At 41.8% G+C, this 27294-nt stretch overlaps 2 protein-coding genes and 2 pseudogenes across 4 annotated transcripts in view; 3 read left to right on the top strand and 1 right to left on the bottom strand.

Moving 5' to 3' along the window:
- Positions 1-794, top strand: part of DNAJC12 (DnaJ heat shock protein family (Hsp40) member C12) — a 36661-nt gene extending 35867 nt beyond the window's left edge. Inside the window, exon 6 of the mRNA XM_082424669.1 lies at positions 269-794. Coding sequence (XP_082280795.1) covers positions 269-363 — 95 coding nt within the window. The 3' untranslated portion in view covers positions 364-794. The remainder of the gene's footprint in view (positions 1-268) is intronic.
- LOC309642895 (large ribosomal subunit protein eL21 pseudogene) overlaps positions 1-27294 on the bottom strand; it is a 528492-nt pseudogene that overhangs the window by 211850 nt on the left and 289348 nt on the right. The gene's annotated exons all lie outside the window — the stretch shown is intronic.
- Positions 6845-13706, top strand: LOC309642752 (ferritin light chain pseudogene; annotated as a pseudogene). Its single transcript has one exon. The product of its transcript is annotated as a ferritin light chain pseudogene (transcript).
- CTNNA3 (catenin alpha 3) overlaps positions 21682-27294 on the top strand; it is a 1725675-nt gene continuing 1720062 nt past the window's right edge. The window contains exon 1 of the mRNA XM_082424660.1: positions 21682-27114. The gene's annotated coding sequence lies outside the window, so the exon portion shown is untranslated. The remainder of the gene's footprint in view (positions 27115-27294) is intronic.

Here is a 27294-nt window from a genome sequence, read left to right on the forward strand (position 1 = left end):
CCCACCACTGGAAGTATCTATAAATATCCTTTTATTAATAAGCATTTAAAGACGTAAGGCCCTCTAATCCATATAAACCAATTCCTGTTCATAAGGATTCAAAAGTCTGGTTATCCATTTCTGTAAGATATTAATAATTCACACCAAAGACTTACCCTTACATTTCACTTATTGCAATGAAATCGAATCAACAAGCTGTATTACTATTATAAATAAGCTTGACTTTTCCTACCTCTGATGTTAAAATATTCTCTTCTCTCTTCTACAGGTTTTTCAGATGTGAACTGTTGGCACCTTCGTTTCCGCTGGTCTGGGGATGCTCCTTCAGAACTCCTGAGGAAATTCAGAAACTATGAAATATGAAATGTCCCTGCTTCATAGGGGGGAGAGGGGGAGAGAGAGAGATCATTCCCTGTGCTGCCAACATACAGTCTTTGTTCAAATCTTAAAAATGTCATGTTTGTGAATTGCTGAGTACCAATTCATTCCTCCATCCTTGATCCTGTTCTCTCAATATGTTTTCTAAACAGGAAAATTTTTAGACTAGTTTCTTTCAATATTTAAGTAAATTACGGCTCTTAGATCCAGAGTAGATTGTATTATGTGCGTTTTCCTGTTAATGTTATTTATCGAAATCCATTAAAAATCGATCTCTATATTTAAATATTTCATTGATATACCATGATCCTTATGAGTGCTAGATGTACAAGAAATGTTTTCTGACGCTGGATTTAAAATGAAATGTGAAATTACTTGTCTAAACTCCATTGAATGAAATAAATAATTTTCCCAAACTTCATAATGAATTTATAATTCAACTGTATTTTAAAAATAATTTGAATAAGTATTTCTACTTCAATCTTAATAATTATAAATTTAAAAGGTTATTATTCATTTGAGAAAATGTTTTTACAAGATTTCTTTTATTATATAGCAGGGGATAAACTTATAAACTATGTTCTAACTATGAAAACGGGCCTGTTAGGTAACATATCCTTTTTAGGTTGGAATTACTAGGTTTGTCATGTGTAGTCTATGGTTATTTTTTGTTTGGAAACAAGTGAATGAAAAATTAAGAAGAAAAATGATTTTAGAGCAGGGGTTCCTTGGTCAAAACAGAGTTTTCATCGGTCTATAGCAAAATGAAAAATATAAAAATATAGGAAGTTTTTTTTTTTAAAAATAAATTTATTTATTTATTGGCTGCGTTGGGTCTTAGCTGCTGTGCGTGGGCTTTCTCTAGTTGCGGCGAGCATGGGCTGCTCTTTGTTGTGGTGCGCAGGCTTCTCATTGCGGTGGCTTCTCTTGTTGCAGAGCACGGGCTCTAGGCGCACAGGTTTCAGTAGTTGTGGCGCACGGGCGGCTTAGTTGCTCCACGGCATGTGGGATCTTCCCGGACCAGGGCTCGAACCCGTGTCCCCTGCACTGGCAGGCGGATTCTCAACCACTGCACCACCAGGGAAGTCCCAGGAAGTTTCTTTAAAAAGCAAAATTATGTCCTTCCTAACTTTGTGGTTTAAAATGTGCTTTTTTTTAAAAAAATAATTAATTAATTTATTTTTTATTTTTGGCTGTGTTGGGTCTTTGTTGCTGTGCGCGGGCTTTCTTTAGTTGAGGTGAGCGGGGGCTACTCTTTGTTGTGGTGCGCAGGCTTCTCATTGTGGTGGCCTCTCTTGTTGCAGAGCACGGGCTCTAGGCACATGGGCTTCAGTAGTTGTGGCTCGCGGACTCAGTCGTTGTGGCTCATGGGCTCTAGAGCACAGGCTCAGTAGTTGTGGCGCACGGGCTTAGTTGCTCCGCGGCATGTGGGGTCTTCCCGGACCAGGGCTTGAACTCGTGTCCCCTGCATTGACAGGCAGATTCTTAACCTCTGCACCACCAGGGAAGTCCCTTTTTTTAAAAAAAAATTATTTATTTATTTATTTTTGGCTTTGTCAGGTCTTCATTGCTGCGTGCGGGCTTTCTCTAGTTGCAGCGAGCAGGGGCTACTCTTCATTGCAGTGCATGTGCTTCTCATTGCGGTGGCTTCTCTTGTTGCAGAGCACAGGCTCTAGGTGCGTGGGCTTCAGTAGTTGTGGCACATGGGCTCAGTAGTTGTGGCTCGCGGGCTCTAGAGTGCAGGCTCAGTTGTTGTGGCGCATGGGCTTAGTTGCTCCGCGGCATGTGGGATCTTCCTGGACCAGGGCTCGAACGTGTGTTCCCTGCACTGGCAGGCAGATTCTTAACCACTTTGCCACAAGGGAAGTCCCAAAAAATGTGCTTCCTTTTATGAAATAGTATCATAGTAGATTGTATTGGTTTGTTGGGCTGCCATAACAAAATACCACAGACTGGATGCCTTAAACAATATTTCTCATGGTTCTGGAGGCTAGAAGTCCAAGATCAAGGCGTGTGCATATTTGGTTTCTTTTGAGGCCTCTCTCCTTGCTTTGCAGATGGCCACTTTTTCCTCACAAAGTCCTTTCTTCTTATAAGGACATCAGGCATACTGGATTAGGGCCCCACCCTAAATGCCTCCTTTAACTTCATCTCTTTAAAGACCTTATCTCCAAATAAGGTTACATTCTGAGGTACTGGGAGTTGGGACTTCAATAAATGAATTTTGGCGAACACAATTCAGTCCATAAAATAGATGAAAACTTTTTTTTTTTTTTTTAAACAAATACAACCCTGTATTGGTTCCCTTAATATTATTTGAAGTTCTGCTGTTTTGTCAAATCCAAAAGTCAGGGCCAGACATTTAGAGAATTTTTCGACCACCATTTTAGTACTTCAGTAAAATGGGATTTGTTATTATATCTGCAATTTTTATTTTAAAGATAGAAAGTAAATGCAAAAGAGATAGCACATTAAATTAATAAAATGAGCTTTAGGACTACAGTTGCCTGTCATAATGCCTGCCTGGCCCAAGTGGGCACTCAAATAAATGCCAGATTGAATAAGTGAATTTTTGAATCTAAGAATCAAGGTTTTAACTTTTTTCTCTTTTTTTCCCCAGTCTGTCTGATTTACAGCACTGATGACTTTTAATGACTTGTTAAGGGGAAAAACATTCCCACTCCCATGATCCACTCTGCTTTTGTCACAGACATATTTCCCAATTGTTGACAAGACTGAGCACTAGCTCTTGTTTACTTTCCTCTCTCATGATGTTTGAAGCCTCCAAGTAAGAAATGAGAAATAGTGTCACTTGAATAGGGGTTTCTGATGGGTCAGGCTTGTGCTAAGCACTTTATTTACTTGATCCCATCTAACTTAGTAGACCTTTCATTCTTAAATACTCTCCTGAACTCAAAGTTTAAAAAGGGAGGGGACTGTGCTTTGATAATAGTGTTTCTCTTTGAATGAAAAGTAAGAAGAAACCTGGATAACTTTTCCTCAGTAATTTGTTTGAATGCCCCAGTGTGTCCAGCACAACCACAATTGTATGTATGTGTGATGGCACATTTTCAAAGCCATTTATTTTTGGATTATGGCTTGACTTCATGGTATAGCAAACTGATTATGAAAAGATAATTTTATAAAAAGGTGATTAAGCTCTTGAGTCAGCTCTAAAGGGTAAAGATAATTAGTTTCTCTCATATTTGATATTGAATGAGTGAATGAATGAAGCATATATTTCTTGAGAACATTATTATGTGATATATATCGTACCAGTGTTTGTGTAGGATATAAAAAATGCTTAAGTCAAGTTTATGCTCTCAAGTAGTTGATAATTTAGTGAAATAAGACAGGTATCTGAATATCTTATAGTTTAAAAGGAGCACGTTGCATTAGTTTAAGTATGTAATGTGCTTAGAACATGCTGGGCACATAGTAAGCACTATGTGTACTAGTTACTATTCTTATGTGTTAAACCTTGTGATAATCAATTAACAGAATTGTGGCCTCCCTCCCTCCTCAATCCCTTTCCTCCAGTTCTCCATCTCAGAGGCACTGTTTCTTGCCTATCCTTCCATAGATATCCTGTGCTTTACACACGTACATGTGTTTCTGTTCTTTTCTTTACCCAAATGGGAACACTACCCTGTTGCACATCGCCCATTTATTCAGTTACTATGTACTGGAGATTTTTCCATTTTTAATATGGAAGTGCTACCTTGTTCTTTTTATCTGCTACATGGCTTTCCATTGTGTGGATGAACCATAATTTACTTAATTTGTCTTCTATTGAAGCCTTTCCAGGTTATTTACAGGCATTTTTTTTTTTCAAACACAAATAGCAATGTAGTGAATAGCTTTACACACAGTATTTCTTATATGTGAAGTATACCTGTAAGATAAATACCTCTTACTGGAATGAATCAAAGAACATGTATGTACATTTAGAATTTGATTACCGTGTTCTTAAGCAAACAACAGATGCAATTTGGCAAGTTTCAGAGATCTTAGGGCCATTGGATTGGAGAACCCAGAAAACAGTGTGCGTTCATTGGGATTCTTGTCTTTAGTCTTTTTCACTCTAGGATAGACTCCGTTGAGTGGCTCAGTTTGAAGCACTATGCTTATGGAAAAATTTACCCAGCTGGCCCCCCACCGCCCCCTTCCCAGGGAGTGCCCAAGATATAAAGCAATAATAAAATCAGAGTATACTTTTCTTCTGGTACCTTCCACAGAGACAGGACGAGATCAGGGTGTTTTTTTCAGTGTTATGGCTTCTTGCCTTCTGGGTGTCCCGAAATGTTGAAACACAATTCTAAAACATTTTTTGCTCTTTTAAGTTAAGGACAACTCAGTAGAGCAACTCTGGAAAACCCAGGCAGAATTCACAATTTCCTGTGATCCCAAACAGTTTCCAGTCTCCCATGGACATATACCAGCCTGTCAAAAACATGTCCTTTGACGAGCAAATTAGAAATGCAAAAAAGACTTTGCAGATACTTCTTGTAAAGAGAGAGCTGGATCAGGGGAAGATAAGGTTGTTTTCCCGCTTGTGAATTTTCATATCCTTTCCGTGCCCAGATCTGATGGTGGTTACAAGATCAATCACAGCGGCAAGTGTCGATGACTAATGCAGTTATTGAGAGGGGCCTTTAATTTCCTGGAGGCAAACACCATCACCCGCCACATCCACATCACAGACAGAAGATGCCAGGGCTACTGGGGAGTCAGTGATGGAAGAAATTACAAAACTGATGCAATTACTGAGAAAATGATGAAACGTCTCACAAAGAAAGGCTTCAATTTCCTTCAATTTCAGGTTTTGCGATACACATCAGTGTGGCTGTGTCTTTAGTATTATTCTCAGCTCCCTGTGTCTTCTTACCCTCATAGTGGGAGAACATTTTGTATCAGGCAGATCATCCTCACCCCTTCTCCTTCCACCCTGGCTCTTTCATTTCTTCCAATGTTTTTTGCTATGATGATTTCTTTTATTAATTAGCAGCCAAGAGTAAATGTTTTCACAGTGGAATCTAGGTTAGGTTTATGGAGAACTAGATCTTTTTCTGGTTCTAACCGACGGTGGGATTTAGGGCAAATCAATAGAATTCTCTGACTCACTTTCTTGTACCTGTGGCTGAAATTAAGAATCTTTTCTTTATAGAACATAGGCTCTTGGCTCAGGACCAGGTCCAGAGTTGGCCTGTTTAGGGCCTTGGGTGGGAGCCAGGAGAGCGTGGAAACTGATAAGGAGTGCGTAGTGCAGAAGTAGAAGTCAAGGATTAGTGACGACAGAGAAGGCAGAGAAAGAAGACGTGTTTTTTCCCATCATTCTTTCTAATAACTCTTCCTTTCTTACTGTTCTTTTAAGTAAAAGGGCTGAGATAGAAAACGAGAGATTACAATTAAGTATGTATATCTACATGCACAGCCTTAAACACCTCAATTATCTTTTTACATTCAGCTGAGTCTGATACCATTCTTGATAGCATCCCACCTCTGAAGACAATGGTGATTTGTTTTCGGAGTATATTAAAATATTTAAATACTTTCCAGCTTGTTAGACGACCAGGGGAGGCTCTAAAACAGGGATAATAAATAATAACAACAACTCCTACCTTTACCAGTTTCCAAAGCATTTTCTCATGTATCCTGTTTAAACCTCACGACTAACTCCATTTTCTTGAGGAAGTTGTACCTTTTGTTACATCCTAAAAACCACAATAGAATGGAAAACAGATTTTAAAACTTAATTAAAAAAAAATTTTTTTTAAGCCAGTGTTCTCAATCTTGGAATCCACCTGGGGAATGTGAAACCCCTGATACCTGGGTCCCAAACCCAGAGGTTCTGATTTAATTGGCCTCTGTGTCAATCCCAAGGGCGTTGGGTTTTCACAGCTCCAGGTAACACTAAAGTGCCACGTGGTTGAGGACCACGTGGCTTAAACAAATAGGTTATACGTGAAACGGTTAACGTCTTGATGTCTCTACCTGTATGCAGGAGACCAGAGCTCTCCCTTCCGTGCCGCCAGTTATTTCTGGGGCTCCCCACGGCCCCAGAAGAACTTCATTTGGGATCCCAAACAGGTCTATGAGCGGCAGCCACCGCCTAGCCTTCGCCAGGATTCTCTCTGGTTCTCATCCCCAGCCCACGAGGCCGCTTGGAGCGCCCCCTGCTGCCGCTGACGGGCGCTGAGCGCCTGTTGGCGGGAAGAAAGGCCTCCTCCGGGTCCTGTTTCCGAGGCTGGTTCTCACGGGTTTTAACAGCTCCTCAGCGGCTAGGACTCGCCCGCTAACCGAGGGGTCAAAGATCCTGACTTCCCGGCTTGGCTGGGAGCACCGACCTAGCTCTCTCCTCCCGTCCTCCTCCTCTCTCACTTTGGCCTCACCCCAACGCCTTTCTTCTGCCAGCTGGGGGCGGGTTGGAGGGGCGGGGCGGCGGAGGAACACCTGGACCGATGACGAACAGGATTCTGGGGGTTGGGTGTGTGGAGGGGCGGGTGATGTGTCTCCACCAGTAGCGACTGGCCAAAAGTGCTCAGTTTTAGGAATTCCATCTGGGTTAAAGCAATAGAAATGTGGTATGGAGACGTTTAGAAATAGAAGCCCAGCAGTGGGCTCTGAGGTCCCGCGGATGTGCCGCTTGCTTCAACAGTGTTTGGACTGAACCGACCCAGTGACGCCCCTTGCTCCAGGCTCCAACCACCCTCTGAACTTTTTTCCAGTTGCAACCTTCAGAATCAGCCCTCAGCTATCCTAGACCACTGGGACTAGCCAACACCGTTTTTTGAGCTTAACTCTTTATTACTGATCAACCATGAGCACCGGTATTCTTCAGAATTATTCTGCAGAGGTAGAGGCTGTCGTCAACCGCCTGGTCAACATGCATCTGCGTGCCTCCTACACCTACCTCTCTCTGGGCTTCTATTTCCACCTCCACCATGTGGCTCTGGAGGGCGTGGGGCACCTTTTCCAGGAATGGGCTGAGGAGAAGCGCGAGGTGTCAAGCCTCTCTTGAAAACACAAAACTAGTGCAGCTGCCGCAAGCCCTTCCAGGATGTGCAGAAGCCATCTCAAGATAAGTGGGGTAAAACCCAGGACGCTATGGAAGCCACCATACTCATGGTCTGTCCGCGCAGACTTCCACCTCTGTGACTTCCTGGAGAGCCGCCTCCTAGATGGGCAAGTGAAGCTCATCAAGAAGATGGGCGACCACCTGACCAACCTCCGCAGGGTGGCTGGTCCCCAGGGGGGGCTGGGCGAGTATCCCTTCCAAAGGGTCACCCTCAAGCACCACTAGGAGCCTCCGAAGCCCAGCGGCCTTTGAGGAGTCCCTCTGGTGTCAGGGCTTCTCTCTGAAGCGCCTCCGGGCAACCACTAGGCAGCTTTTTAAACACCCTGGAGCCCTCTCCCAAGCCTTGGACCAAATGGAAACAATAAAGCTTTTTGCAGGGGGGGGAAAAAAAAGAAGCCCACGTGAAGGTTGTTTACCAGATAATACTTAAAGTGAAATGATTAGCTATGTGGCCTCAGGCAAGTCCTTTACTTCCACTTTTCTGAACCCATTTCCTGCCTTGTAAAATGAGATGTGAAACGAAAGCAGGAAAATTGGGAATCAAAAGAAGACTGTTCAGGATTTGATTCTTCTCTTCTGGTTTAAATTCAAGGAATTAGGGAGTCTTTGCATCAAGGCAAGAACAGTACACTGGCAGACATCCATGGTGACATCTTCCATGGTGTGAAGCGTGTGGTTAAGAAGGTGGCTCTGGAGACAGCAATTACCATCAGGGTAACCTTAGGTAAATTCATTAATCTCCCTGTGCCTCAGTTTCCTCATCAGTAAAATGGGATAGTAACTACCTTTATTATAGGACACAAATATTAACTATTAATAGTAACGATTGGGAAAGAAAATCAGAGAGTGAATAAAAAGAATTTTTTCCAACACCATCCCATTCTCTAAAATGGTACTCCAGCATCACCCAGGTGCTTGTTACAAATGCGAATTATTGGACCCCACCCCAAACCTACTCAATCAGAAACTATGAGGGGCAAGGCCCAGGAATCTGTTTTGGAATCTTTCCGGAATCTCTAGGGGATTCTTATGCATGCTAAAGTTTGAGCAGCACCATTCTAGAATCTTCCTCCACAAAGTGTGGTCCAAACCCCAGAATCATCAGCATCTCCTGGGAATTTGTTAGACATTCAGAATCTTGGGCCTCACTCTGGATGTGCTAAATTGTAATCTGTGTTTTAACAAGATCCCCAGGTATTTCTATGTACGTTAAATCTTGAGAAGCACTGCCCTAGAACTGCATCTTTAATTTAGTAGCCACTAGCCATGTGTGGCTATTAAAATTAAATTAATTAAAATGAAATAACATTAGAAATTCAGTTCTTCAGTCACACTAGCCATATTTCAAGTGCTCAAGAGCCACATGTGGCTAGTGGTTACAGTATTGGACACTGCAGATTATAGAACATTTCTACCATCTCAGAAGGTTCTATTGGACAGTGCAGCTCTAGAATAATTATTACTATAATTATTTTTTTGTGACCACAGAGCATCTAGATGAAGCAGATTACCTGGGACAAGGTTGACAGACTCTAATGTTTAAATGAGCCAAGCAGGTGAAGTAAGTGAATGAAGTAGACCAGTTATAAGAGAATCAAAAGCACAAGGGCAATGGTAAGTGGCCAGTGATTCTCCACATCCATGCTGGGACTACAACTGGGAGTGCTGGTGACTGTGGTAATCTGAGAAAAGCATGTTTAGATCCAGCCAATGTTACCATGGAGGAGGCTAAGCCCAAGCTAGGATAGATTGTTCTATTTTTGTTTAAGAAGCTAGACATCTGGATTTTTATGTGATTCTTAAATTTTGATTACTAAGTCAAAATTTAAAAAGTGCTGTGCTAGCCAAGGAGACATTCATGAAAGCCTCGTTTGGCCTTGATGTTGTGACCTTGAAATCAAGCTGTCTTGTTCTGCCTTGCAAGGTCAGTTGTTTGCCCTGTGCATGTCCTCCTTTCTTGCCTCTGTTTCTTCTTTCTTCACTTCTTTTGGTCTTTTCTTTGCTTTCCCTTCCCTTTTTTCTTCTCTCTCTCCTCCTTTAATTTTTCTTTCATTCAGTAAGCATTTATTGAATGCTCTCTTTGTGCCAGGCATGGTGCTAGAGACTCAGGATACAAAGATGAATCAACATTGCCAGTCCACTCAAAGAGCCCACAGTTTAGTGGGAGACTCAGCTATGAGCATAGATAATGAGAGTGCAATTTGAGGAGTGCCGTAGTAGAGGTATGTCCAAAGCCTTATGGAGTGGTAAATAATGGAGTAAGCCAACTTTGAGGGGGAGGGATCAGAGAGATCTTCACACATGTGGGATATCTGAGCTGAGTTTTGAAGGATGTGCAGGAGTTTTCCAGGTTGAAGGGCTGGGATAGAAGTGGGAGAGGGTATTTTTAGTGGAAGGAACAGCTTGGAGGCTTGACAGTACTTTGTGTGTTTAGCAAGAAAATTTCTGGGTGGCTGATGTGTAAAGTATTATATATAAAGTGATTTACTAGACCTCCTTGTTCTTAAAAGTCTGTCTGCTAGCCACTCTCTGCCACTATTTGAGCCACTTCCTCCTACCCCCAGGCTCATTTCACCCCAGCCTTGTACCCCTGAGTCTACAACCTGCTTCTAGAACCTCACGCTCCACCTTTCCCCTCCCCTGCTGTCTTTCTACTCCCTTCTCCCTCCTGCCAAGATCTTGCTCCATCCACTTAAAATGCAGAGTGCCCTTTACATATTCAAAACCATCTGGTGCTCAACCAACCAGAGGGAAAATAAAGATGCTGAGACTGTTAACCCATTTAAATGTCAATGACTCTGAGGTTTTTATTTGGATCCTGATTAAACAAAGTGTTAGAAACCTAAGACAATTTTTTTGAAGTATAGTTGATTTACGATGTTGAGTTAGTTTCTGCTGTATAGAAAATTGACTCAATTATACACATATATATATATATATATACGTTCTTTTTTATATTCTTTTCCATTATGGTTTATCTCAGGATATTGAATATAGTTCCCTGTGCTGTACAGTAGGACCTTGTTGCTTATCCAACCTGAGACAATTTATGAGACGATTGGAAATTTGAACACTAACTGGATATTAATGATTGACATTTTTAGGTGTAATAATGGTATTGTGGTCATGTTAAAATGAAAGTCTTAATCTTTAGAGATGCGTTGGATATTTATAGATGAATTGATATGAAGTCTGAGATTTGCTTCAAAATTACATAGGAGTAAGGGGAATTGAGGTACAGATGAAACAAGATTGGCTATGAATTGGTTATTGTTGAACCTGGGTGATAGGTACATAAGGGTTCATTATGTTAGACTCTCTAATTCTCTGTATGTTTGCATATATATAATATTCAAAATACTCCATGCTATTTGTTGAATTGTGTCCTTCAAAAAGATATGTTGAAGTCCTAACTCCTGGTACCTCTGAATGTGACCTTATTTGGAAATAGGGTCTTTTCAAATGTAATCAAGTTAAGATGAGGTTATTAGGGTGGGCCCTAATCCAGTATGACTGGTGTTTTTATAAGAAGGGGGAAATTTAAACAGTCAACTAATATTTGACAAGGGAGCCAAGAATACTCAACAGGGAAAGGATAGTCTTACTATAGAAATAATTCGTGTTGGGAAAACTAGCTAACCACATGCAGAATACAGTTGGACCTGTATTTTATACTGCTTAAATGATTAATTCAAAATGGATTAAAGACTAAAACATAAGACCTGAAACCATAAAACTCCTAGAAGAAAACATGGGTGGTAAGCTCCTTGACATTGGTCGTGGCAATAATTTTTTGAATATGACACCAAAAGAACAAGCAACAAAAGCAAATATTAGTAAGTGGGACAACAACAAACTAAAAAGCTTATGCACAGCAAAAGAAACAATCAACAAGATTAAAAGGCAACCTATGGAGTGGGTGAAAAATATTTGCAAATAACATACCTGATAAGGGGTTAATATCCAAAATATATAAAAAATTCATACAACTCAATAGCAAAAAACCAAATAATCCCATTAAAAAATGGTCAGATGATCAGAATAGACATTTTTCCAAAGAAAACATAAAGATGGCCAACCGGTCCATGAAAAGATGCTCAACATCACTAATCATCAGGGAAATGCAAATCAAAACCACAATGAGATATCACCTTACACCTCTTAGAATGAGTATCATCAAAAAACAAACAAAACCCTGAGATAACAAGTGTTGGTGAAGATGCAGAGAAAAGGGAACCCTTGTGCGCTGTAAATGGAATGCAAATTTGTGCAGCCACTATGGAAAACAGTATGGGGTTCCTCAAAAAATTAAAAATAGAACTGCCATATAATCAATCTAGCAATCTCACTTCTAGGTATATATCCAAAGGAAATGAAAACAGGATCTTGAAGAGATATCTGCACTCCCATGTTCATTACCTCTTTATTCATAATAGCCAAGATGTGGAAACAACCTAAGTGTCTGTCAACAGATGAATGGATAAAGTAGATGTGGTACGTATACACAGTGGAATACTATTCAGCCACGAGAAAGAAGGAAATCCTGTCATTTGTGTCAACATGGATGAATCTTGAGGGCATTATGCTAAGCGAAATAAATCAGACAGAGGAAGACAAATGCTGTATGGTATCACTTATACATGGAATCCCCAAAAGCCAAAAGTCATAGAACAGAGAATAGAATAGTGATTTACCAGGATAGGGGAAATAGGGAAGTGTCGGTCAAAGGGTACAAACTTCCAGCTGTACGACGAATAAGTTCTGAGGACCCAAGGTACAGTGTGGTGATTATAGTTAATAACACTGTATTATATACTTGAAAGTATATAAAAGTAGATCTTAAATGTTCTCACCACAAAAAAGAAATGGCAAGTATGTGAGGCGATGAAGGTATCAATATTAGCTAATGGTGTGGTGGTAATAATTTTGCAGCATATAAGTGTATCAGATCAACATGTTGTACACCTTAAACTTTCATAGTGTTATATGTCAGTTATATATCACTGAAGGTGGAAAATAACAGGAAGGGGGGAATTTGGACGGAGACACACAGGGGAAGTTCCATGTGACTGGCGGAGGCAGAGACTAGAGTGGTTAGCTGCCAAGAAACCCAAGGATTGATGGCTACCGCCAGACTAGGAAGAGGCAAGGAAGGATTCTCCTCTTGAGTCTTCACAGGGAGCATGATCCTAACAAGACCTTGATTTCTAGCCTCCGGAACTGTGGGGCAATAAAGGTTTGTTGGCTCAAGTTACCCAGTTTGTGGTTCTTTGTTTTGGCAGCCCTAGGAAACTAATGCACTCCATAATAAAAAGTTAAAATAGTAACTATATAACTTAAACTCTTCTTTTTTTCTTTGCTTCCTCTTCTACCACATCATAATCTAAACATCTTCAGTATAGGTCCATCTTGGACATGATATTCTGTCACTTTGAATAAGGACAATGACAGAGAACTGAACATCTAAATAAGAGGGAGAGGTTGAGGTAGAGGTAAGGAAGGTGGGATTAGAAGAAAACTAGACAAAGGCATAAACCACCGCACAAAACTACACAGCCCCACAAGACCCCTAGAATTTCCTGAATAAGCCAAGCTCCTCTGGGCCTCTGTTAGTTCCTTCCTAGGGTCACAGACTTGGCTTTTGGTCTTGGATCTGCCATTTTCTAACTCAGAGACATTGGGCAAGCCATTCAATACAAAAGACTTATTTTCTCCTCAGTAAAGTGAGGGGGTTGGGTTACACCAGGAAGCCTTCCTTGCTTGCCCTACACTGGCTCAGGTGCTCCTACATCATCTGAACCGATCTGTGCCTACTGTAGCGTGCATCACCTGCTTGTTATTGGTTACTGTCTATCGCTACTACAAGACTGTGAGCTTCTTGAAACAGGACCTGTCTTATTCACCACTGGATCCCCTCACTGAGTCCCTGACCTCATGCACAGTAGACCAACAAAAGTAGCTTGGTACAACAACACTGTATTTGTGATAATCTTATACAAATCTATGGTAAAAATTCTCTTTCAGAGAGCTAGAGAAAAAGCCATTTGTTTGCATGTAACTCTTTAACTCTTTACTCTGAGTTCTGCTAGGGACTGATCTTCCATTTTCTATTTGGCTGTCAGTCTCTGAGAGCCTCCCTCCCCACCGGGGCTGCCACCTCATTGAGCTCTGACATTGCTTGTGCATTTGGTACAATGCCCAAAACTGTGCTGAGGAAAACTAAAGTGCTTGCCCGGGGTAGATTTTTTTTTTTTTTAATTTTTGGTTGCACTGTTTTTAAAATTTTTGGTCTTCGTTGCTACATGCGGGCTTTCTCTAGTTGCGGCGAGCAGGGGCTACTCTTCGTTGTGGTGCGCAGGCTTCTCACTGCGGTGGCTTCTCTTGTTGTGGAGCACGGGCTCTAGATGCGCAGGCTTCAGTAGTTGTGGCGCACGGGCTTAGTTGCTCCGCAGCATGTTGGATCTTCCCGGACCAGGGATCGAACCCGTGTCCCCTGCATTGGCAGGCAGATTCTTAACCACTGTGCCACCAGAGTAGATTTTTTTTGTGTGTTTGAAGTTTTGTGCTTTTCAATGATGAGAGTTAAACCTTACAACTAGTTTCAGAGAGGAAACAAGAAAGTGACACAGTACTGTAGGTGTTTAACAAGGGCTTGGAAAGAAGGATTTTTGTTTGCTTAAGGGAAGACATCAGAACTGCAGATATGCATGTATTGTTGAAGCCCTGAAGAAAAATGAGTCAGGGAGAGCACTTCAAACACAGGCAGGTTGGTTTCTGCAATGAGTATCAAATGAGATCTTTCTTTAGGAGTGGTTTCATTTCAGGATAAAGGGGAATTTCACAGTGCACAGTTACTGTGTGAAAAATGTGTAATCTGGTATCTAGCAATTTTGGCAGAGTGGTAGATACGTCAAGACTTTGGCATTTTGGTGAACTAGTTTTACAAAAAGTGTGGCTATTTCTTTATAAGGTGATTTCTAAGATCTTTTCTATTCTAAATTTCTGTGCGTCTCTGAGTAGAATTTTTTTCTATTCTATTTTCAAAATTATCCAAAGTAAGTTCTATCTAAGCTAAAAATTGATGGAAGGTATGACAAGAAAGTGTTAAGACTTTTCTTCCAGCAATATATTCACATGGTCCCCTAAAAAAAAAGTTCTTAAAATCTGTAAGCGCGTGTCACCATTCCTCAGATGGCCACAAGATGGCAGCCTTGGGCTAGTAGTAGGAGACGGGTCCAACCCCCCCCCCACCCCCACCCCCACCCCGCCAAAGCATTTGTTAGTTGCTGTGATGTTGCAAAAAGAATCCAGATCTGGTTGTTTCTTTGCCTCTGCACCTCTACAGTGTGATCAGCTGGTATCCTTGTCCATCACAGACATTTCATGAATAAAACCTAGAAGAAATCTTAAGCAATCTAGCAATTCTGAAAGTTGCTCAGGCCAGTATGCTGATGTCAATGCTGTGTGGAAGAGAAATACTTTGTTAACAAAGGGAATGTGTGTGTGTGTGTGTGTGTGTTTGTGCGTGTGTGTGCGCACGCGCACGCCAAGGACCACTGGTTATCTGAAACTTTGTGGTCATAGGTAGGATTGATGCAGAAGCTTAGAGATACATTTTTGCATGTTAGGAAATAGGGTGTAGGGAGGAGTAATACTGAGAATATAATTAAATATCACTAAATGATGTTAATAATGAATTAAGTGTCACTGTATGGTAACCTTCAACAGGATAGGGACAGGTTGTTTTGTTGACCACTGAATCCCTTGAATATAAAAAAGTTGCCACACTTTGACTACCTTCTCCACCCAATTCTGGTCTTATTTGCACTGTTTCCTTCACAATGACACTTCTGGAGAATGGACCCAGAAGGACCTCTTACTGGACTACACTCCCCCTCCTCCCCATTCCCAGCCTCTTTTCTGCCTCTATCTTGACTATTTTCAGTACAGATATACTTCCTATCCCAAGGATCTATACCAGTGTTTTATTTACAAAGTGTGGTCATTAGACACCCCTGCATCTCAATCATTTAAAAAAGTGTAGATTCCTGGGCTCACCTCATATTTATTGAATCCGAATCTCCAACATTGAGGTGCAGGGATTGTGTTTTTAATAATCTGTCATAGGTGAGTCTTCTAATGTTTGAGAGTCTCTGACATAAAAAGAACCCCTCACTGCCCTGGATTCTGGTGGGTCAAGGAAGATACTTCCTCAAATAGCCTGTAAAGTAAGGAAAGAGAGAAGATGATGATGATTGATTATGATGATGGTCTATACCATACTAGACCCACATGCATCTCAGAATCAGTCAGTCAAGGCCAGCTACCCCCAATATCTCCCAGGACAGATGCTGGATCATCATATTGTCAATAAAAACAGAAAGTAACATGATTAATTACTGCAATCATTCAGGCTGAATTTAGTTTTACAAAAGTTCTTTTAAATGCTGGAACAGGGGGCAAGGAGGATACTAGGGGAGGGATGGATAAATCTTATAATCTAATAGAGTTACCCCAAAAGTAGATGTTAAGACCATAACCCTTAGCTTGAAATTCATTAGCCTCTATCCTTTGAAATTGCTATCTTTTCATCATGAGGCTCAATTGTTTTCAGTAGGGATTCCCCCAAGGGTCAATTTCAGCAGCAGTTTTAGGGACCAGTAGCTGATTCACTAGAAAGTCAGAAATTGAGCAGCAAGTACAACTAGTAAACAAATGTATGGTAAAACATAGAAACTGTAATAGTAATCAAAGAAAAACACATCAAATAAAAATGAAGAGTGTGCTTACCTGTTAAACTAGCAAAAAAAAAAGTTGCAGGTGAGAATATTCAATGTATATAAGGGTTTTGTGATTCCAGCTTTCTTATGCATTATTGGTGGCACTATACATTGGCACAGCTCTTTAGCAATGCAGTTTAGGAATATGTATTTAGAGACACAAAAATGTTCATATTCTTTGACTCAATATTCTCATTCTTGGAGATGTAGATCCTAAAGAAATAACATAAAACATGGAAAGAAGCTTACATCTCAGAGATGTACATCACGTCATTACTTAACATTATTGTTTAGCAAAAAAAAAAAAAAAGGAAGCAGCCTCAGTGTGCAACAATTGCTTCGTTAAATTTGATGTAGCTACTGTTTAGTTTGTTAGAGAGACATTAAAAATCATGATTAGGAAGACAAACAAGAGCAAAAACCTTATGAAGTAATTTTAATAAAAAATATAAAATATACTATATACTATTGTTAAAAAAAGAGGCAACAGGCCGCAAATGGAGTCACCTGTGCTAAGCCTACATCATCAAACTGAATCTTAATACCTAACCTAGTTGCAGATTCAGTCTCTCCCCAGGATGTAGTTTTAACTAGTCAGTTCGGAATTCTCTGGTCAGCAAGAATGAGGTAATCTGTCACATAACCCTTTTCCATCCCCCAAAGGAAGATGAGGTCATCCGCTCTTTCCTCATCCCTTCCCCCTTTGCCTATAAAAACCTTCCATTTTGTACAGTTCCTCAGAGCTCCTTTCTACTTGCTAGGTGAGGTGCTGCCCAATTCACGAATTGTGCAATCAAGCCAATTAGATCCTTAAAATCTACTCGTTTGAATTTTGTTTTTTAATACTATATTATTTCCTGTGTATCTCTCTGTGTTTGAAACAGTCAGTGATTTAATTTTAAATGCAACTATGTATTAAACTATATACATATAGAACAGGAAAGAAATAGACCACAGTGATAAAGTTGGTGTGTTGGGCTTCCCTGGTGGCGCAGTGGTTGAGACTCTGCCTGCTAATGCAGGGAACACGGGTTCGAGCTCTGGTCTGGGAAGTTACCACGTGCCGCGGAGCAACTAGGCCCGTGAGCCACAACTACTGAGCCTGCGCGTCTGGAGCCCGTGCTCCGCAAGAAGAGAGGCCGTGATAGTGAGAGGCCCGCGCACCGCGATGAAGAGTGGCCCCCGCTTGCCGCAACTAGAGAAAGCCCTCGCATAGAAACTAAGACCCAACACAGGCAAAAATAAATAAATAAATAAACCCAAAGTTAAAAAAAAAGAAGTTGGTGTGTTAAGGTGCTCAGTTACGAATAATTATTTTTATTTTCTGTTTTCCAAGTTTTATGTAAGGCAGGGTCCTGGCTACCTTCTTTTTCCCCTTCAGACCCACGCTCTGCCCTGTTTTCAGCTGCAGAGACTGATCGTGGCGTTTGGCCCATGGGGAGGCCCAGTCAGAGAGTGGAGGGAGGGAGAAGAGTGAGCAGGTTCGGCTCTCTCCCTGCGGGATCACCGTGCACGACTCCTCTGCAGCAGCCCTCTCCTCAGAACTCTCTTCTGGGTTACGGTGGCCACTCCGTCTCCTTATAAAAGGCACAGCCTGAGAACTGTGAGTTTCAGTTTTACTCGGGGACTTACTGAGGACTACAGCCTGGGGGACGACCTCTCGGAGAGCTCTGAGGAACTGCTCTGAAGACGTAAGGGGAGAGGCCAGTATCTGTGTGATTTTGGCTAAGGGGTAGGTACGACCCAGCACGCATCTCAGTAGAAGGTTGCTGCTGGTCATGGGGAACAGATATCTCAGTTAATTATTTTTGTGCTTTTCTAAGTATGGGAAGATGCAAGAATCCGGGTTCATAAAATTTTCTTCCTGAAATATAACTATCTAAGGGCCCGTTTTGCCTGTTTTCCCAAAGCACGGAGTGCCTCATCCTGTCCTTAGTCCTGAATTCCTTTCAGGGTGTACTGTAGGTCAGTGACTGCAGTGGCTACTGACTTAATCCTTGTAGAACTGGATGGCAAGGGACATGCTTTATTTGCACCACTTTGCTGTCCCTTGTGGTTTTTCTATACCCTCTCCATACCTTTGAAAATAGTCTTTTTTACTAAACCCATATAGAATTGCCGTAAATTGAGTGTGCCTTCTGTTTCTTGCTGAGATACTTACTGATACTCTATTAAGCATGCCCTTTTATTTTCTGTATTTCTGAGGCTTTGACATCTAGGGCCTTACTAACCCTGGAGAGACGGTCCCTCCCAGGCTAGCCAATTCCTGTAGACAGTAAACATCTCACCTGCAAGCATGCCTTTCGTATGCAAATGAACCAACCCTGAGCCCACACCCCTACCACCTCAGGGCCACTATTCCCATGTCCTCATCACTCCAGGGCCAGATACCAGGCAACTAGGAACAACCCTTATATACCCAAGAGCCTGCTGAAATCATTCAAACTAGCCAATCCTAAACCTATTTACCCTGCCTCACCAGCTCCTCCTCACAGAAACCAAAGTAGAGACTAGCCCACATTTCCCCCTTGCTTCCTCTACTCTGGACAGACCCAGAGCTTCCCAGCATTGCCCCACCCCCATCCCCAATGGCTTGGCATGACTCCTCCCTTTGGTAACTGTTGCCAACTAAAAATTGTCACTTGCCATCCGTCTTTACAAGGATTAGGTCACAAGCCGCTGCAGTTGCTGAGCTTCAACACACCCTGAAAGGAGTTCAGGAATGAGGCACTCTGTGCTCTGGGAAAAACTGGCAGAACAGGCATTCAGGTAGTTAGATATTTTCAGGAGATTTTATGAGCCCAATTTCTTGCATCTTCTCATATCTAGAAAAGCACTAAAATCATGAATGGAGACATTTTTTCCTCATGACTAGCAGCAACCTTGTGCTTAGATGTGTGCTTGACTACACGTATCTCCCTTCACTAAACTCATATATAATACTGATCTTCCCCTTGACCTCTTGGGAGCAGTACCTCAGAGCTCTCTGAGAGGCTGTCTCCCAGGCTATAGTCCTCATTGTGCCCCCAATAAAACTTAATTCACAACTCTCACCTTGTGCATTTCTTTTCAGTCAACACTGAAAATAACAAATTATCTTTTCAGTGGTAATCTCCGGATTTGTTGTCCTCAACATACCTGAATAATAAAACCTACATTTTAGAACAGATATAAGCATTTTGATACTTTTATCATTTTTTTCAAATATAATGCCCACCAGAACCTGTGACATTGCAGAAGAGTCATAACTGGGAAATGTTATAGCTGTGTGGTGGGCTTTAGCAGAAAAGATGTGTTAAAAAAAGAGGCCCCAAATGAAGTCATTTGTCCCTGAAACAGCAAGACTTAATTGCAGTTTCAACTCCTCCCAGAAATGTGTCCTTTTACACAGTCAATCTGAAATTTCCTCATCAGCCCTTCTGAGGTAACCTGTGTGACAAAGACTCCTACCGTTCCCTTCCCCCCAAAGAAGTCGGCCTGGCCTGAAACAATCTTTTCTTTTGCTATTACCTTTTTGTCCCACCCCATTCTGCCTGTAAAAACCTTCCATTTTTAAAAAAAAATTATTTATTTATTTATTTATTTATGGCTGTGTTGGGTCTTCGTTTTTGTGCAAGGGCTTTCTCTAGTTGCGGCCAGTGGGGGCCACTCTTCATCGCGGTGCATGGGCCTCTCACTGTCGTGGCCTCTTTTGTTGCGGAGCACAGGCTCCAGACGCGCAGGCTCAGTAATTGTGGCTCATGGGCCTAATTGCTCCGCGGCATGTGGGATCTTCCCAGACCAGGGCTCGAACCCATGTCCCCTGCACTGGCAGGCAGATTCTCAACCACTGCACCACCAGGGAAGCCCAACCTTCCATTTTTGTACAACGCCTCAGAGCCTTTCTATTTACTAGATGGGATGCTGCCTGATTCAAGAATTGTTGAAGAAAGCCACTTAGATCTTCAAATTTACACAGTTGGATTTTGGTTTTTGACAGATGAAAACCTCTCCTTATTTCCTCAGTAGCCAAATATTCCCCTCAATGAGAATGCTATAGTAATAGTAACAAATAATAAAAAAGAGCAACTAAAAAATTGAAATATGAAGATATAGCCTAGTCAGTGGCAGGTTGGGAGTTTTATAGAGACAATCTTGAGAAAAATGGTTAGAGGTTTATTTTTTTAATGAAGCTTAAAAAGCATTGGGGATAAAAACAAAGAATAATTTAGAAAGATGTACTACTCGAAGGTGGTGCTGATGTACTAATACATGTTAGAAACGAGTGGCCGGGAAGCATCAATCTGCCTGAGCTGTGGTCATTTTTCAAGCCTGGATGAATGTGAAGCAAAATCAAATTGTCACAAGTAGATTTGAACGATATATTGGCTAATTTTCATGGCCAAAGCAAGAACAGGAAAAGCAATAGATAAGAGTGTCTCTGAACCTCTTTGCCAGCATTTAAGAAATAAATTTGTTTCTACAGTGAATCCACCCTCAAGTCAGTCTTGCAAAGTAGTTGGGACTGTGCCATGATATTAATGTAGGTACTGAAAAAAATTCATCAAGTCATCCATCTTACCCCTGAAAGTTTCTACAAGTAGAAACAGGAACTGAGAGTGGGTCTGGTGGACCTCTCATCAACTCCCTTGCCTTACAAATAACCATTGTCATTCTGCAGGGAAGGTTCAGACCTGCATTCTTTGTAACTCCAGACTTTGCTGTCCTTTTTTTTTTTTTTTTTAAGAATCCTCCCTGTCTTTTTTTTAATTCTACACTTTATTTATTTATTTTTGGCTGTGTTGGGTCTTCGTTTCTGTGCGAGGGCTTTCTCTAGTTGTGGCGAGTGGGGGCCACTCTTCATCGCGGTGCGCGGGCCTCTCACTGTCGCGGCCTCTCTTGTTGCGGAGCACAGGCTCCAGACGCACAGGCTCTGTAGTTGTGGCTCACGGGCCTAGTTGCTCCACGGCATGTGGGATCTTCCCAGACCAAGGCTCGAACCCGTGTCCCCTGCATTGGCAGGCAGATTCTCAGCCACTGCGCCACCAGGGAAGCCCCTTTGCTGTCCTTTTTATGAGCCAGAGGCAGTGAGCACTATCCCCAGAGAGCATTGAGTTAGCAGAGGCTGTGGTCACAGAAGTTACTCTTGGAGCATCTTGAATTGTTAATAAAAATTCCAGGAAGCCCAGTAATTACTGGGTACAATATGGAGCTAAGCAGAGGAGAGGGGAAACAGAAGGGGGAAGGAAAGGGAAAGTTTCCAAGAAGTGACTCATTTGAGATGTCAAAAGGTAAATGATTACTTTTACTTCTAGTCCTTCCTTTCCCCTGGAAATGGAATAGATTAGCAGAGTGGAGGCTTCCCCTTTCTTTCTAGGGTGTTTGTGTAGACTATACCTTTTATTTTATTTTATTTTATTTATTTTTCAGCTTTATTGAGGTTAGACTATGTTTTTAGAACTGTTTGCTTTCTTGAAGCCAATTCCTATTACGTGCACAAAGGGCTGATCCCTTTCTCTCAATTGTACATGAAAATGGATAACTGGGATTAAGATCCCTCCTTTAGAAAATGTCATATATACAAGATTTTCTTCGAAGCACTTTTTTTTTTTTTTTTTGGTAAAATCAAAAGATTGGAAACAACTTTAATGGTCATCAATAAGGATTTGGCACAGATGTAAAAAACAAACTTATGGTTACCAGAGGGGAAAGGGCAGGGGGGAGGGATAAACTGGGAGACTGAGATTGACATATAACGCTACTATATATAAAATAGATAACTAACAAGGACCTACTCTATAGCACAGGGAACTCTACTCAATACTCTATAATGACCTATATAGAAAAAGAATCTAAAGAAGAGTGGATATATGTATATGTATAACTGATTCACTTTGCTGTGAAGGTTCTGGGTCATTCTGATGTATTGAGATGAAATGATCTTAGAAAACATTCACTCCCAATTTTGTCTCATGCATATATTACTGATGTCCTTTCTTGATATCTTTATGTTAATGGAAATTGTAAGATATCATAGATATGTATAAACTGGAAAGAACGAGTAAAATGTTAACCAGCCTCTTAACAATGTCCCAATTAATTGTATCTTAACAATTATAACTTGGAAAAACTTTTCTTTTATTATACTGGGGAGAGTCCTCTAGAACAGGGATTAGTGAACTACAGCCTGTGGGCCAAATCCAGCCTTCTGCCTGCTTGTGTAAATAAAGTTTTGTTGGAACTTGGCCACACTCATTTGTTTATGGCTTCTTTCATGTTACAAAGGCAAAGTTGAGTAGTTGCAACAGAAACCGCATGACCTGCAAAGCCTGAAATATCTACTAGCTGACCTTTCATAGAAAATGTTTGCTGATCTCTGTACTAGAGGTGTGTACCAAAAGGTATGGCATTTCTGTGCTCCAGCATCCTAATACACGTTATTTCAAAACACTGACAGTCCTTCTCCACTGATGTATGTATCTTAACATCTGGAAGATAAATACTTTTTATATGGACACTGTGTATACTTATCTTATGTGGTGTCAGGTGAACTATGTCTAAAATTTCCTCGCTGGACAAATACTCTGAGAATCTTGTCTCAAATGAATATGTTTGGGAGGGAAACATATCCCCCAAAAGTGTTTGGGAATAAATGTGATATGAAAGAACAAAGGGCTCTGAGATCCCTGGAATGGGACCTGGGATTGATGAACTGACCAGGCGGGGGCTGTGCCCTACCTCAATACCTCAGTGAGAAACTTACCCAATCCCTGACTCTCCTCCTTCCCTGACCTCAGGCAGCAGAGAGCTTCAAGAGCATGAAGCCCATGGGCCATGTTCTCTGTCACTGGAGTCTTCAGAATGGCCTAGAGATACCAAGGGAGACCTGGCCTTGCTCACTCGTGCCTCCCCTGGCAGCCCAGTACCAGGCAAAGCAACTAAGGTAAATCTAAGTCCATCCCATCCACTCTTTTAGGCCTCAGAATCCAGTCCATGAAAGAGTGTCCCCAGACCTAGGACTAATGAGTAGAAGTGGGAGAGAGTGGGAAGGAGAAAGAAATAACTAATTTCCTGTGACATCCAGTTTACTAGCTTGGGTGAGCTTGTCTGATTAACTTCATGTAGATTGGGAAGAAAACTAGTCATTAGAACAAGAGCTGAAAGTTCTAAGTTTTCTCCATCAGTCCTTCAGACAGAAGAAAGTCATCTGTTTTGTCTGAAAATTCCAGTGTCAGAGGTTCTGTCACTCTAACCCCTGCAGGAGCTAAGACTTAGGTATCATTGTTAGTTGTTTGCGTTCTAGCATTTAGAGAGAGCCTAAGACCAATGTTCTTGGGGACACGGGCACATTGGGGAGCAGTTCCTTCAAAGGTGGGCATGGGGGGCTTGTGAAGGCCAGAGCGGACTTGGAAAACAAGCTTTACACGTGTCCTAGGCCAGCCATATTTCTCAATCCTTTTTTCCTCTGCCTCAGTACACAACAGTGCCTCCGGCAATGAAACCTCTGGGGATGAAACTCCTTTACAATGAACACGATGTGTTAAAACAAAATAACAGCTTCATAAATCATGCTAAACAGTGCTGCAATATATCAGATGGTTCAGCTGCAATATTCCTGCTGATCTATGCAGTCAGGGCACTAATCTATTCAGTCATAGTTTTGATTCATCCCCCAAAGCTGAAGGAAAACAGTCTACCCGGCCTCACTGGAGACTCTACCTTCCATCCTTCAGGTATTCTGAGACCTCTTGCGCTCTGATCTTCCCAACCACAAAATTCATTCAATAAAATTAGTTATTGAGGGTCCACTAAGGACCAGATAAGGAGATTTAGTGGTTAAACATACACATACATCCCACACCATATGTTCACATGCAGGGAGAAATTAAGCAAATATTCATACTAATGTATCACATAGTATGATAAGCGTTGTGAAGAAAAAGAGTAAAATGGTATGAGGTCACATAAGAAGGGGACCTGACCAATTTGATGGGGAGGATTACATTGGAACATATGTAAAATTAAGGTGGGAAAGAGTTTAATCTCTTCAAGGAACTAAAGGAAAGGACAGTACATCTTGCCAGAGAATGAGTGGGAGAAGCCCAATTGTATGCCGGCAGTATCATGGGGAGCCATGGGGTCATTCTAGGGATTTTAGTCGTTATTGTAAGAGCACATGGGAATCCCCAGAAATGTTTTCAGGAGGAGAGTTATTAGACCAAATGTGCATTAAATTTTTTTTTTTTTTTTTGGCTGCGCCACACAGCTCGCAGGATCTTAGTTCCCCGACCAGGGATTGATCCCAGGCCCATGGCAGTGAAAGTGCTGAGTCCTAACCACTGGATTGCCAGGGAGTTCACAGTGCATTAAATTTTTTTTAATTTAAATTTTATGGACAATAGATTAAAGGGGAGGAAGAGTAGATGGGGGAGACAGGAGGCTGAGCAGTAGTCGCCATGAGAGGTGATGTTGATTTAGACTGGGTGGTAGTGGTAGATTTGGAACAAAGTGGATTCTGAGAATATTTAGGGGTAAACTCAGTGGCACTTGGGTTGGATAGGAAATGAGGTGAGGAATAGGAGGTATCAGGATGATTCCGAGTGGGTGTGTCCTGCTCCGTGGCAGGAGATGCTACAAACTGGAAGAACATGAGAAGGACTTGGATTTGGAAGGGAGGGATGCTTATGAGTTCAGTATTTGCCTTCAGATCAACTGATTACAATTTACAAAAAATTCCCTTCGGTCCATCTACACTGAAAAACTTTTTGAACTCTGATTGGGAAGTTGCAGGATTAATCCTGTATTAATAGAAGTGGGTAGAGAAATATTTGGTGGGGCAGGAGACTTTGGTATCATATTTATTACCTCCTCTGCCTTCTAAGGGTGGCTCTTTGATTCCTGGGCACACTGATGCCAATGCACAGGGACAAGGCTGAATTACTCTGTATCATAAAAGAATGAAAAAGCTGGGGTCTTGAGGGAAAATCCTCAAGGTCATGCACCATGTGCAGTTGGGTTGGAAAAGGCAGGCTCCAGGGGATGCACAGGAGAGTGAAGGGGCTGGGGGACTTGGATGAAGAGAAATGTTGAGGTTGTGTCCTCTGAGGAGTGCACTGCAGAACCTCTTCTATATCTCCTCTCTAAAGTCTTCAGTGGATTTTCCTTTGCTCCCTATGGAGAGAGCTGACATTCAGGTTACACGGCGGCCAAGGTGAAAGTGAACCACTCTCAGGGAGATGGGCATGGGGGCTGACCAGAGAGATGGAGGTCTGTATGCACTTACCTCCTGGTTCAAGATGCCCTTTCAGTGCTAGAAGACAAGGGAACAGAAGAAAAATAAAAAGAACGCAAGGAAAAAATAAGGAAAGGGAAGGCAATGGAAAGGGAAGGAGGGGAAGAGGATATTGTATATTAAATTAACTCATGCTAAGGGCAGAGGTTAGTGACTTTCAAAAGAAGGAGAGCAAGTTGGCTTCCTCCCCCGCCCTTTTTTTGGGGTTATTCTAGGGATAGAGTGTGGATTTGTGTTCTGATTCAGGTATTTATTCATTCCTTCATTAAAGATTTATCGAGTACCTTTTCTGTGTGAGGCAGGGGTAAAAAGATAAGAGACATGATCCCTTTTTACGTTTGCAGGAAATTTACTCTTTAGTGGGAAGAGAGGCAAACAGGCAGAAATAGATCAATGTGAGCCTTGCTATAATAAGTAGCAAGAATAAAAGAATAAAAATGGGGCTTCTGGGTCAATCCTGGAAATTGCAGGAACGCTTTACCCAGAAGGTGGAAGAAAGAACATGAATTTTCCCAGCAGGTAATAGTGGGGTGAAGAGGGAAGCTATATCTGATATTTGGAAGAAAATAAATTGACTGGGGCTGATTTAAACAGAATACTTACTGGAAGGATATTAAATAGTTCACAGAATTGCCAGGAGGGCTAAAGCCACTTTTGGAAAATGGGACAGGAGTAAGTTAGGCTAGGCAAAGCCCAAGATCAAGGCAGAATGGCGCCACAGAGCAAGTTGGGTATAAACACTACTGTCGCTGCTGCTGAACAACTGTAAACCCCAACTGCAGCCCTGGTGCTGCTGCCCTTAGCAATCCCTGCAGCTGCCACTATGGCCTCTGCTCACCACCAGGGTGGATCCTTACCCTCCCTGCTTCTTTGCATTAATCTCTCTGATTGAAAGTTGGGGTTGGGCACATCTGATTGGTTGGGCCTAGGTCACGTGCTGCCTCCCTAGTGGCAAGGGAGCCTGGGAAGCTAATAAGTGGCTTTTTCAGCTTCTGTGATGGAGATGGGGGGAGGGGGAGCAAGGATGAATTAGAGTCTTACATGTAGATTCAAAAAGAGAGCCAGTCCTCTAACTAGGAAGGGCATTCAAATGATAGGCAGTCCTCTTCTCCAAAGGAAGGGAGAAAGTGTTAAGGCAAAAGAAGGATTACGTACAGGTAATTGTATGTGAACATGTAAAAAGGTTCAAAGGCATGAGCCGTCATACAGTGCTGGGAGGCCTTCTAATAAAAGGAGATGGGAGAGAAGAAAGGGAAGGCTGGGAAGGTAGACAGGGGACTTATTTTGAAGGCCTTTTGACTTTCCTGTTAGAAGATTGTGGAAGATACATTTGGTTGCCCACTCAGTACCCATCCATCTTTCTTCCTTACCAGTGGAATTCTAATTTTGACTTAGGTAGCAATATACTCAGCTAAAAACACTTACTTCACTAGAATTCCTTGTAGCTAGTGGTAGCCATGTTACACAGTGCAAGTAAATGACATATAAACTGAGGGGTATTGTCTCTCCCCTTTCTAGCTGAATACTGATGTGAGGTCTGGAGATTTGGCAACCATCTTAGGACAAGGAGACAACAAGCAGGGGATGAGGCCTGTGCGTTAAAAATGGCAAGCAGATACAGTGGAGGATTACTGGACTGAATGTCAATATTATGACATAGTATGAGTGTGTTTCATGTTTGGTAATTGCAATCATTGTTGCTTTTGTTGTGGTCATCCATGTACAGTGCTTGATGTCAGTCTATTTATCTCTTGTAAAAATAAAATACAGTGCGTGTGTGTGTGAAA

This window comes from Balaenoptera physalus (genome assembly GCF_965194825.1).
Source record: "Balaenoptera physalus genome assembly, chromosome: 14".
NCBI lineage: Eukaryota > Metazoa > Chordata > Mammalia > Artiodactyla > Balaenopteridae > Balaenoptera > Balaenoptera physalus.